This window comes from Aspergillus eucalypticola (genome assembly GCF_003184535.1).
Source record: "Aspergillus eucalypticola CBS 122712 chromosome Unknown BO83scaffold_12, whole genome shotgun sequence".
In the NCBI taxonomy this organism is placed as follows: domain Eukaryota; kingdom Fungi; phylum Ascomycota; class Eurotiomycetes; order Eurotiales; family Aspergillaceae; genus Aspergillus; species Aspergillus eucalypticola.
Genome location: NW_020290286.1, coordinates 775,786 through 788,017, shown reverse-complemented (window position 1 = coordinate 788,017; position 12,232 = coordinate 775,786). Strand labels below are relative to the sequence as shown.

General features: G+C 51.4%; 4 protein-coding genes across 4 annotated transcripts; 3 read left to right on the top strand and 1 right to left on the bottom strand.

Moving 5' to 3' along the window:
- Positions 1–614: 614 nt before the first annotated feature.
- BO83DRAFT_378543 (putative GPI anchored cell wall protein (Dan4)) lies at positions 615–2,374 on the top strand. Its single transcript, XM_025531281.1, has one exon. The coding sequence runs from the start codon at positions 910–912 to the stop codon at positions 2,065–2,067; it is 1,158 nt and encodes a 385-aa protein (XP_025388315.1). The 5' UTR covers positions 615–909; the 3' UTR covers positions 2,068–2,374.
- Positions 2,375–2,527: 153 nt separating this feature from the next.
- pex4 (putative ubiquitin conjugating enzyme (UbcJ)) lies at positions 2,528–3,345 on the bottom strand. The gene is made up of 2 exons (XM_025531280.1): positions 3,025–3,345; positions 2,528–2,934 (listed from the first exon to the last, which is right to left on the bottom strand). The coding sequence occupies exons 1-2, from the start codon at positions 3,179–3,181 to the stop codon at positions 2,615–2,617; spliced, it is 477 nt and encodes a 158-aa protein (XP_025388314.1). The 5' UTR covers positions 3,182–3,345; the 3' UTR covers positions 2,528–2,614.
- Positions 3,346–3,606: 261 nt separating this feature from the next.
- Positions 3,607–6,733, top strand: BO83DRAFT_408311 (endonuclease III domain-containing protein; the record flags this gene model as incomplete). The annotated part of the gene is made up of 2 exons (XM_025534031.1): positions 3,607–4,874; positions 5,260–6,733. The coding sequence occupies 2 exons, from the start codon at positions 3,607–3,609 to the stop codon at positions 6,731–6,733; spliced, it is 2,742 nt and encodes a 913-aa protein (XP_025388313.1).
- Positions 6,734–7,841: 1,108 nt separating this feature from the next.
- BO83DRAFT_445476 (putative DNA helicase) lies at positions 7,842–10,875 on the top strand. Its single transcript, XM_025536553.1, has 5 exons — positions 7,842–8,582; positions 8,699–8,701; positions 8,754–10,186; positions 10,234–10,294; positions 10,363–10,875. Exons 1-5 carry the CDS (start codon positions 7,999–8,001, stop codon positions 10,445–10,447), a joined length of 2,166 nt encoding a protein of 721 aa, XP_025388312.1. The 5' UTR covers positions 7,842–7,998; the 3' UTR covers positions 10,448–10,875.
- The last annotated feature ends 1,357 nt before the right edge of the window (positions 10,876–12,232 follow it).

Here is a 12,232-nt window from a genome sequence, read left to right as displayed (position 1 = left end):
GGGAAGATACCCCTCACTCCCTTCACTTTTCAATACTTAGTTATCTATCTATTTATTATCTATCAAGTATGTGTCGACTGCAGACCCTAAAAGCCTAGACAATTGAAGTACCGCATTCATCCAGCGCTATTCTACAAGGGATTATTGGCGCAATGGCTGGACTCTGATGCTGACGTTGACAACACCTTAGTTGGGACCTCCGTCGCTTGCTGCCCTCCCCATCTGGGATGAACCAAAGAAGTGGTCCCCAAGGTTCAGGGCCATTCATCCAAGACAATCCAAACTCCGGTTATCCGTACCTGCAAATAGTGAGTATCGCAGTATACTAAAAAGTAGTCGAGTCGTACTAGTACCGAGTGGTGGTAGAAAGGGCAGTGCAGTGCCACAATGTGTGCTAGGAATACTCTGTCCTTTAGAAGGACTAAACTAGTAGCATCGTTAACTAACGTATCTCCGAATCTATTCCTGTCCATCTCGACCGACTGGATTTTCTCGAAGCTCCACTTCGGACCTGCCAAGCCGAACCAGGCCTGCCTTGTTTTTTCTGCCCAGTCATTTGTCCCCATTGACTAGTATTTATCAGTCCATCCACTGCCAGGCAACCAACTCTTTGTCTTCTTTCCCATCCTTCCGGTGTGGCTTGTCTTTAACCCAATTCACTGTGTCATCTGAAGACTCTGGGTGAGACACCTCACAGCCTTCCTCTCGCTAGCGCCCAGCTTTATTATCTGCCAACCCGCCATCGTTCATCTTCCTATTCCTCTTTCGCTGCCATCGTCTCGACTCAGTCTCCCGTTTCCCAATTCGGCGTCGGATCGAACTATAGTCAACTCCGTGTCATCCATCGTCGGATTACCCTCTTCTTCCCCTGAATCTTATCATCCAACTCAATCACATCGATCAAGCGCCATGGCGTTCCTCACTCGCTTGCTTCATTTTCTGTTGCTGTCGTTGATCGCCTGCGCTGCTATCGCGGCCCCAACTGCCGATCAGTCTGATGCCGCCAACTCGGTGGTCGACTCGACTTCCCACGGCTATCTCAGTAGCTTCGAGGACAAGGCCCTGCATCTGTATGAAAAGTTCCGTCACGGAGTTCTTCATTCCGTAAACGATGCCCAGACTGCGGAGGAGGATGCTGCACTGTCCAGCCGGGCCAACCTCGCCAAGCGACAGGGTGTGAGCAATTCGACGAGCGCTGCAGAAACCAGCCAGGCGACGGAACCTGCCGCGACTTCGGCGACTGCTGCGGCCACCACTCAAGCGGAGACTTCTGCCAGCAGCGCTGACTCGACCTCGGCCGAACCCACCTCCGCTGCCACGACCGCCGCCGCCACCACCGCGCATACAACCGCCGTGCAGACTACATCTAGCTCTAGCAGCAGTGAATCCAGCTCTAGCAGCAGTGAGTCGAGCTCTAGTAGCAGTGAGTCTAGCTCCTCGTCCACGTCTCCTGTCACCACCTCCTCCACCTCCTCCTCTTCTTCTTCGTCGTCGACGTCGACCTCTTCGACTTCATCGACTTCGTCCACTGCGTCCTTTTCTTCCTCTTCTTCTTCTTCTTCTTCTTCTTCATCCACCTCCTCTTCTACTACCTCTGCCTCTACCTCTTCATCCACATCTTCTTCTTCGTCCTCCTCTCACACTCGGACAGCATCTTCTACCACCAGCGTGCCTGCCACCACCACCTCGTCGACCTCGTCCACTTCCACTTCCAGCTCGACCTCATCCACCGCAAGGTCGACCACCATGCACACCACGAGCTCCACGTCGCAGGATACGACTAGCACGACCAGCACGACCAGCACAACTAGCACGACCAGCACGACCAGCCAGCCCACCACCCCCTACACCTCCACCTACAAGATCACCACCACTCTGCCCGACGGCCAGCAGAGCACCGTGACAGCCGTGACAGTCGTGCACCCCACGGAGACCGCTCGCGAGGTGGCCACCGGCACCAAGGCATCCCCAGGACTGCAGACCGACTCTGCTGCCTCTGCCAATGGATTCGCGCGCGAGTTCGCTCTCATGATGGGAGGAGCTGCCGTGGTGGCCATGGCGTTGTAGCCTCTCTCAGCCTGTGACAACAATATTCTACCATTCAAGTGCATATTCGGCGTTCAATTCTATTCTCACATTTCGAAAATGTTCTATGATACCTCACGATCCTTGAGCAAGCAAACAAGCTAGCATGTGCATATTTCTCCGGCGTCCAAATACCAGTCTCTCCTTGAAAGCGCTGCATAAATGGGTTGCAATTTACAGTTTACATTGGTGTTGAAAAGGAAATTTGTTTTTTTATGATGACATGTCTCTCTTTATGATCCTGTCCCAGTTTGCAACTACATACATACATACATACTATGTTTCCAGCGTGTGCATATTATAATTGTCACTGCGACTGGTGTATTTACAACCAACCAACTGCAACAATTGAAACTGAACTGAACTTGAATAATCGTATCACATCGTACTCCTGGGTATTTAACTACATTTATCAACACATAATCCCCACCAGAACCATAACCTCCACCCAAAAATATATATATGTCCCCCCACCCTATATCCCACCCTTCACACCCCAATCACTCCGCGCTACCGCGTTCCGCAATAATCATAGAGTAGCCCTCTCCTCCTCCGTCCAAAACCTCACCAAACTCTCCCAAGCAGCCACATCCCCATCCCTCAACAACGCCGCCACATCCACATTAAGCGGCGAATCCGGTCTCGGATCAGTAAGCAACTGATGGATCGCACTCAACGTACTACTCAAGGTATACACAGGACTCCAATGCTCCGTGGTCAACAACGTCAGACAGATCTCGCCCGTGGTGAAGCTGATATTCGGATGGCTGATTTTCGTCTTGAAGGTGATTTTCGGCGGGGTGAGGGGGTAGGTTGGGGGGATTTGGATGGAAAGGGTCCAGAGGCCATCTATTATTTCATTTTCAATGATGTTAGTGGGTTGTTGTTGTTGTAGGGTATAGAGGAATGTGGGGATGGGGATGGGATAGGTATAAGTACTCTCGTAAGGCGTCCCCGGAACACCTTTTAATACTGCTTCCCAGTGGAGGAGGTCGTCTTCGTCGACGGGACCGAGGTGCAGGAGGGCTTCGTTGGGAGAGTTCGTGTAGTCTTTTAGTTCGCGGAGGAGGCGGTGCGTTGTTTGTGAGGAGGCCATCTTTCTGTTCCTTATTTTTTATTTTCCCGTTGGGGGAAATTTGTGTAGGTTGGTATGTGGAGGAGGGGTGAATTGATAGGGAGTGATTGATAGTTGGTTGGATGAATGGAGATAGGAAGCAAGCAAGCAGCAGATAAGGTGGATGTCGCGGTGGCTGGTGCGGGTGCGGTGCGGTGCTTGCTCGTGTCGCGCCGAGGCTCAGAAGCCAGAACTGCCAGCCGTGGGTCTTGACTACCCGCCGGTTGATTGGCTTTCCGGTCGGTCTCGGCTTCCGAACCCCCATGTGTAATCCGCCGTCACTGAGTCGCTCGCCCCTTGTTGAGCCTAATTTCAGTCGATCTCGGATTTACTTACATGGTTTGATTTCATGTGAAGAATTGTTTATACGGCACCGAGTACATGTTTTAAGATAGAGCTAGTACAACATGCGCACTTCCCGGGCATCTAAAGAAACTGCCAAGGTGCTGCAGGCTTTGTCGCCTCCTGCTCGACGAACAACTCGCAGTTCGGCTCAGGCTGCTAGTCGCCTTCAGGGTTTTGCTTTTGGGGGTGCTACTGCCCCGGATGTATCTGTCAGTGATGATGATACTTCCTCGCTCTCGTCTGTGCCGACGGTTGATATTGAGGATATCATGGAGCCGCCGGCCAAGCGTCGCAAGAGTGCGTTGAGCGCCACGTCTACCAGGGCGAATGCGCGCTCTAGCCGGAGAGCTGTCAAGACAGAGACTCCAATTAAAGAAGCGACTCTTGTCAAAGCAGAGACTTCTGTCGAAGAAGCACCTGTCAAGAAAGAATCACTTGAGAAGCCGTCAAAAGCACGACGGACGCCCGCTCGCAAGATCAAAACCGAGAATGGCGCCTACTCCATGCAGCCCCCCTCCAACTGGGAGACTATGTATGACATGGTCAAGAAGATGCGAGAGGCAAATCCCACTGCACCCGTTGACACCATGGGCTGCGCCGAACTCTACTGGCGTGCGTCCTCTCCGCGCGACCGCCGGTTCCAGACTCTCGTCGCACTCATGCTGTCGTCTCAAACCAAGGACACAGTCACGGCGGTGGCCATGCAGCGGTTGCACACGGAGCTTGGAGACCAGTCGACGAGCATTGTGAAGAAAGAGCCTGAAGAGTATTACTGGAAGCCCACAGACCAGGTCAAGGACAGCACTCTAAATCTGGAGAACATCCTAGCCGTCACTCCTGAGCGACTCAACGAGCTCATTGCCAAGGTGGGCTTTCACAACAACAAAACCAAGTATATCAAGGCTGCAGCCATTATCCTTCGCGATCAATACGATTCCGATATTCCGTCGACTGCGACTGAACTGATGAAGCTCCCTGGCGTCGGTCCGAAGATGGCGTTTCTGTGTATGAGCGCGGCGTGGGGCAAGCACGAAGGCATTGGCGTTGATGTTCACGTTCATCGCATTACCAATCTCTGGGGCTGGCACAAGACAAAGAATCCGGAGGAAACTCGCATGGCGCTGGAATCGTGGCTACCGAAAGACAAATGGCACGAAATTAACAAACTGCTGGTCGGCTTAGGACAGACGGTCTGCTTACCTGTAGCTCGGAGATGTGGCGAATGCGATCTTGCAGGAACCAAGCTCTGTAAGAGCGAAATCAGGGGTCTAGTAACACCAAAGCGAGACGCTGTGAAGCAGGAGGGGCCAAAGGTGAAGGTCGAGCAGGAGTAGAAGTTGAAACCAAGTCATGGGATTGAATGCCCCAGGCAACTCGTCAGTCACTCTTAATGTTTTGTTCCAATTGTTTGGTGGGGAAACACAACCACTCTGTTCTGCCAGACCAGCCTTCTTCCTCTGTTGACCGTGTGTTTACCTGTGTTAACCAGACATCTTTTCCCGTCAAATCATCAAGTTGTATTCTGTTGATCTTCGATAACGTTGTCGAGACTTTCATCACTGTGCTTAACAGCTAGCTCGGCTCGAGTTAAGCTCTCACTTGCGCTTTTAAGCGTAAGCTCATCCATCAGGTTAATTGTGTGACACAGTGAACCTTACTAACTTGGTCTGATTATGTGCAGGTTGGATGGAATTTAGTGTCATCGAGGACGACAGTTGGATTCTCGCTTTCGATACCGTTCAATCGACCATACCGCCACCTGGGACTTGCCGAAGGTCTGGTTCTAAAATTGTCAGGATGGAGGTCACAAAGAAGGGCCCTACACTGTTCGATTTGCCAGAAACTATCAGAAATAGAATCTTCGACTTCGCTGCTCTGCGTCGTTCTTGTATCATCGACTTCACCCTGGAGCGGGACCGCATGAAGCGAGACCCGCCTTATTGTCATAGAACCGAATTGCGAGCGCATCGCAGCCCTTGGCTTCCGCTCAGCCGCTGCTACCATCCAAAGCTGCCGACACAGCTGTTCCTGTCATGTCACACCCTGCGCCGGGAGGCCGGTGCCTATTTCTTCTCCCGTAATCGCTTCAGCATGTTTCTGCGCGGCCGGGCAGACTATAAAAACTTTGAAGCATCATTGCAATGGGGCATGGAACATATTCGGTACTTGCATGTGGATCTCGGTCATAAGGATAACCGAACGCTCAAGCTGGCGGGTGGTTCCCACCAAACATTGTTGACGTGGTGGGCGGAGTTCTGCAAGCTCGCGGCAATCGACATGCCGAATCTCAGATACTTCAGCCTCAAATGCAAAGCCTATGAGCAGGAAGTAGTTGTCCGGGTGATGCGTGATATGGATCCGTTTCCCAGCCTGTTCAAGTGTGCCTTCTATTTCAGCAATGATCAGGATAAGATCTATAGTTTCCTGCCTGTGATGAAGCGCACGGCGCGCCGCCTGACGGACAATCTTGATGTCCCGCCGTTTCCGTTCATGTATCTGCCCCGGGAACTGCAGCTGATGGTGCTCGGGCACCTGCTCATCTGTCGTTCCGATCCGTGCATGGCCGATCCTGTCCCGGGCCTTATCGTCTTGGATTACCGCGACCGTCTGCGCTTCAAGTCCTGCTGTGGCACCTGCTCGCCGGTTGGAGGCATTTGCTTCTGTGATAAGACCGAGACGGTATTTTCGACGGGCTGCACCTGCTTCGCCTCGCCATTGCGCTATTTCCTGGTTAGTCGGGAGTTCCATGAGCTCGCTCGTCAGGTCTTCTGGGGCCGCAACAAGTTTATGTTCGTGGAGGAGGATCCGACCTACACCATGGGCTTTCTGAGTGGCATTCCCACGGAATCAACGATTCTGGTACAGAATTTGACATTTCACTTTCCCTTGTGCTTTCGGGCCACCCCGCAGACGGGAGCCCGTTCCGCGGACGCGAATTTGCGGCACTGGGCAGTTCTGCGCCGTTTCATCCGGGAGCACTTTGATCTAGCGCGCCTAACCCTGAAGATCCATGATCAGGGCCGGGCCACGTCAATGTACACGATGGACAACCGCAAGAGATATTTGCGCCGGCTGCTTATGGCGTTTACCGACATGAGAGGGCTGCGAGGGTACCGGGTGTATCTGCGAGATGACCGCGGGTTCGAGAGACAGGCCGTGATGGCTGTCATGGGGCGATGGGCTCCTTGAGATGCCGCGATGCCTATCGGGTCTTAGTTCTTTCTCGTCTCTGGCAGAACAGGGAACACATATCTTCATGGTTGTGATGGTTGATGATTGATGGTTGTTGCAGATAGCGAGTTGATGCACATAGATGCGTGGTGTGCTTTTCTTTTCTTTTCTCCACTTTTTCTTCTCCTGTGTCTTTTCTTTGTTAAAGCACGAAAACTCGTCTCCATTCAGATAGCGATGCTCATGCAGGTGGTAGATGCTTATCCTGCTGTTATTTCTTTTTCTTTCTTTTTCTTTTCTCATGTGTCTTTCTTCACAGAACACAAACACTTACCTCTCATGATTATGATCCTGATGCCGATAGATGCCTGTGGTGTTTTTATTTATTTTCTTCTCTACTTTTTCTCTTCTCTTGTGTTTCCCTTTCACAGAACACGAACACTTACCTCATGGTATTGCCTCCTTAAAATATGGATGGTTGAGTCTGTCTTCATCAAGATGATTCAGGCTCAGCCTGCCGTTCATCCAGAGAGTCAGTGTCAAGATCAACCTGAGATAGCCAAGTGTTGACGTGTCTGCCTGCCACATGCATGATATCCATCACCAACGACGTGACCTAGTTATCAAGAATAATATGCCGATAGATAGTCTGTCTCTTCATCATCCCTACTAGTAGATAGACAAATAGTAGAGTGATGCACGTAAATAAACAGTAACCAGCAACCAGCAAAAAGTAAACACCAAAACTGAGCACCCAGAAAATAAAAGAGAGAGAGAAGAGTAGAGATAGAATGAAAAGAGAAAGAAGAGATCCCGCCGTGTTGTTCTTCTGAAGATAATAACTAATCGACACCAAACAGGGCCATAGCAGATTAACTGCAGCATACGCATGATACGATACTGCCTCGTATCTTCACCCTCCTTCACCAGTGATATAGATACGGTCGTGTCCATACACTTAGAAGTAGCTAGTAGCTAGGGTTGGTTCGTTATCATGCTGCATGCATGCATGCATGCAGTGAGACACAACTAGATATATAGATATGACTAAGCAAAGCACCGCACCGCACCGCACCCGCAATGAAGTCACCCCTCACAAAGTCACAACACAACTAAGATGATGAATATTTTCCCCCGCGCTATCAACATTCTCCAACTATATACAATTATATTGCCCCCAATCCCAATCCCAATCTTACCCCTACCCCTACCCCTACACACACACATACTTACACACTTACACACTTACACACTTACAAACATACACATACATAACCCATTAGATGATACACAAAATGTCCCTTCCAATCCATCCCCCCACCTTCGCAACCACACAACTCACCCTCCTCCGCGCGGAACAAACCGCCGAAATCACCTCCAACAACCTCTTCACCAGCAGCGCCATCACCACCGCGTCGCCATCCACCCGGCGCACACTCCAAGCGACAGGCCACGCCCTGACAGGTATTGTCCTGTCGCAATGTAGGACGGGGCTGGGGGGGAGGGTGGTGGGGGAGTTTGTGGCGGATGCGGCTGTCACCAATACTTCTTCTACTAGTTCTACTAATTCTAAATCTGGTTCTGGTGGTGGGGATGGGAAGTTGAGGTTAGGTGCGCATGGGGTTAGGGTTGGGGATGTGGTTAAATTAATTGAGATTAGTTCTAGTTCTGGTTCTGGTTCTGGGGGTGGTGGTGGTGGAGGGAAGAAGGGGAAAGATGGGAAAGATGGGAAAGGAGGAGGGGTGGAAGGGGTTGTGACGAGGGTTGGGGAGAGTGCGGTTTGGGTTGCGTTTGGGGGGAAGGATTCTGGTAAAGGGAGTAAGGATGAGGATGGGGTGGAGGAGTTGTGGGGGAGGAAGGTTTGGATGTGAGTTTTCGTCGTCTTGCTACTTTCTTTCTTTCTTTTGGTTATGCTGGTATCAGAGTGATGAGTGGGGTGCTAATAGCGTATAGGATCAAACTTGCCAATGATGTTACGTATAGACGGTATGTCTCTACTGATTGATTCTATGAAAAGCTATACTTATTGATGGTATAGGATGAACCAGACTATGGAGAAAATGGTCAAAATGACCGACTCCGAGCATACTCATTTCATGCGCGTGGCCTTTGGTCAGACCTCGCCTATGTTGCCAGACTACGATTCTATCGGGCCTCTGGAGTTTACAGATCCTACGCTGAATGACTCCCAGAAGGAGGCCATTCGGTTTGCTCTGGCGGCGCGCGAGATTGCCCTCATTCATGGCCCGCCCGGGACCGGCAAGACGCACACGCTGATCGAGCTGATCGTGCAGATGGTGCAGCGCAAGCAGCGGGTGCTGGTCTGCGGCCCGTCGAACATCTCCGTCGACAATATCGTGGAGAGACTGGCGCCGAAGAAGGTGCCCGTGGTGCGCATAGGACATCCGGCGCGGTTGCTCCCGTCCGTCCTGGATCATTCGCTGGAAGTGCTGACGCATACGTCGGAGGCGGCGGCGATTGTTCGCGACGTCCGCAAGGAGATCGACCAGAAGCAGGCGAGTATTCGAAAGACCAGGTCAGCGCGGGAGCGACGGGCCATCTACGATGATCTGCGAGAACTGCGGCGCGAGTTCCGCGAGCGCGAGAACAAGTGCGTGGAGAACCTGGTCCGCGAGAGCAGCGTGGTTTTGGCGACGCTTCATGGAGCCGGGGGTCATCAGCTGAAGAACCAAAAGTTCGATGTGGTCATCATCGATGAGGCGAGTCAGGCACTGGAGGCGCAATGCTGGATCCCGCTGTTGTCGGCATCCAAGGTGGTTCTGGCTGGTGATCACTTGCAGCTGCCGCCGACCGTCAAGTCGACCAAAGATGATGTTAAGAAGATGAAGGCCAAAGAGGAGGACAAGAAAGAAAACGGAGAGTTGCTAGACAATGTCTCGCTGGAGACGACTCTCTTCGACCGACTGCTGTCGATGCACGGCCCGGGGATCAAACGGATGCTCACGACGCAGTACCGGATGCACGAGAAGATAATGCAATTTCCGTCGGACGAGTTGTATGACTCGAAATTGATGGCTGCAGACTCTGTCAAGGCTCGACTGTTAAAGGACCTACCCTACGAAGTGGAGGAGACCGATGACACCAAAGAGCCGCTGGTGTTCTGGGATACGCAAGGTGGTGATTTCCCTGAAAAGACCGAGGATGCGGATCTGGGTAAGAAGGCCCACTTGGGCGATAGTAAGAGCAACGACATGGAGGCTCTAGTGGTGAGCCGGCACGTCGATGCGCTGGTGGACGCAGGGATACACCCCGAAGACATTGCGGTGATTACGCCATACAACGGTCAGCTGGCCGTGCTGTCGCAGATGCTGCGGGAGAAATACCCCAGCATTGAGCTGGGCAGCGTCGACGGGTTCCAAGGGCGTGAAAAGGAAGCGGTGGTGGTGAGTCTGGTGCGCAGTAACAGCGAGCACGAAGTGGGATTCTTAGGGGAACGGCGTCGTCTCAACGGTAAGATCCCTCCCAAGTGGCGAGGGTGCATGGACTGACAGTATTAGTGGCCATGACGCGGCCGAAACGGCATCTGTGCATCTGCGGTGACTCGGAGACGATTAGCAAGTGAGTGCCCCTCTCGTAGTCAGCATTTACTTTGTAGGCAAATCGTTGACGTTGACTGTTCTCCACAGGGGCAGTGGGTTCCTTAAGCGATGGATGGGATTCCTGGAGGAGCATGCTGATTTGCGGTATCCGGACGCTGGCGATCTGTTGTGATCATACCTAGATAGACTAGCTACGAAGTATCCTCGGACGTTGCTTGGGCCATGAGTGTCACCGATGGGAGGTCCTGCAATCTAGATGCAGTGTCGTGCAACGTCTGCAGCAGACGGTCCCTTGCAGGAGAACAACCGACTCAAACAAAACATACGCGCAAGGGATAGCATTGGAGGCAATTCAGACACGCGATGAAAGAATTGCCCAGAGAGTAAATAGTGTTGGCATGGGCGCATTTCCCTGTCACGTCAACCATCCACATTCCATATCTTAGCGAGAAATCTTAGATTGTCCATGTGGCTTGCTCGATGGAATTCCGGGAACCCCTCCCTTGGAGACGCCAAAGAAGAGGGGGGAAAGGAAGATCATGCGTCATGGCGTAGTGAAGTGTGCAGGATCTAGAATCCCACGAGCGGGACAGTCAGCCTCGCTTCTGTCCACCGCATAGATAGATACTCAAATAGATACTACTGGTGATTCGCTGAATGAATGAATGAGGATTGTGTCCGACCGCGACCGAGGGGGACGGAGAAGGAGGGAGGGCCCGTCAGCGAAAAGCGAACGGTTCCGAGCGTCTGATGGGCCAACTTAATCGGTTGTGGACGGGAGCGGATGGGGGGTTAGAGGGGAGAGGGAGGCCACTTGGCGTGTTTCAGCATGGGGGATTGCCATCGTGGTCCAATGATGAGAGAAAAGAAAAGAGGAGTTGAAGCAGTGAGTGAGTGAGTGAGTGAGTGAGTGGAGGAAGGAAGAGTTGGGAATGGGGCCGAAGGAGTGAGGGAGGAAAGATTCGGTTGTGTGAGGGAGTCAGTCACTGGGTGTGTGTGCATGGATGGTAGTGATGAGTTGGCGCGGCACAGGTTGAAATTAAATTAAATCTTGCATATGCTGTATGCAGTAATTAGTAGTAGGATGGAATTTTACCCTTTCTTTTAAAATGGATGAAAATATACCTTGGGAATATTCAGCAAGTAAATAGTAAAATAGTAAAAAAGTTTTAACTCGAACAATGGAATTTTCCTCAGCAATGAATCATCATATTTACTAGTTAACTAGTTAGTTAGTTTTTAGTGGTGATAAAATAAATATTTTGGAACTAAAAATACACCCCCTGACACACGCCGCGAGTGTTTCGAAATTCCACTCCGCTTCTTCTTCTTCTTCTTCTTCTCCATCCACCAGCAGCTCAGCTCCACTTTTGCTATGCGCTTCTCTCTTTTAGTTCTCTTTCCTTCGTCTCTGCCTGCTGCTGCTACTGCTGCTGCTGCTTCTGCTTTCCCCCCGGTCTTCTCTTCCTCTTCTCTTGCAGCTTCCTTCCATTCCTTCGTCTCTAATGCCAATTTGATTGATTACTTCCTGGTTGGGGTCCAACTCTATACTTTGGTGATTCTCCCCCGATATTATTATCAGGGCGAATAATCCATTCCTTCTGTTATTCTCCTCCCTTCTGTCTCTCTCTCTCTCTCTCTTCACCTTCTCTGCTTCTCTCTTCTTCACTCACTTCCACTCCTTCTCCATCGCCAATCCCGGGATATTCTTCCTGGATCCTCCCTGTTGGTGTTTGATAAGCTCGACGATTTCCCGTATTCTGCTCCATCCTCGCCGATCCCGCCCGCTTCTTCTGAATCTTCTGAGACTCTCTTCCCTGTTGCTCGTGTCGGGGACTAGTGAATCTTCGTCTCCAATTGCCCCCAAAGTCTTGGGTTTCCCTCCCCCCATTTCATGACTCTGTAGTGTCTCTCTCTACCAACTCGTCCATTAACTCTGATTTACTTTCCCTACTAT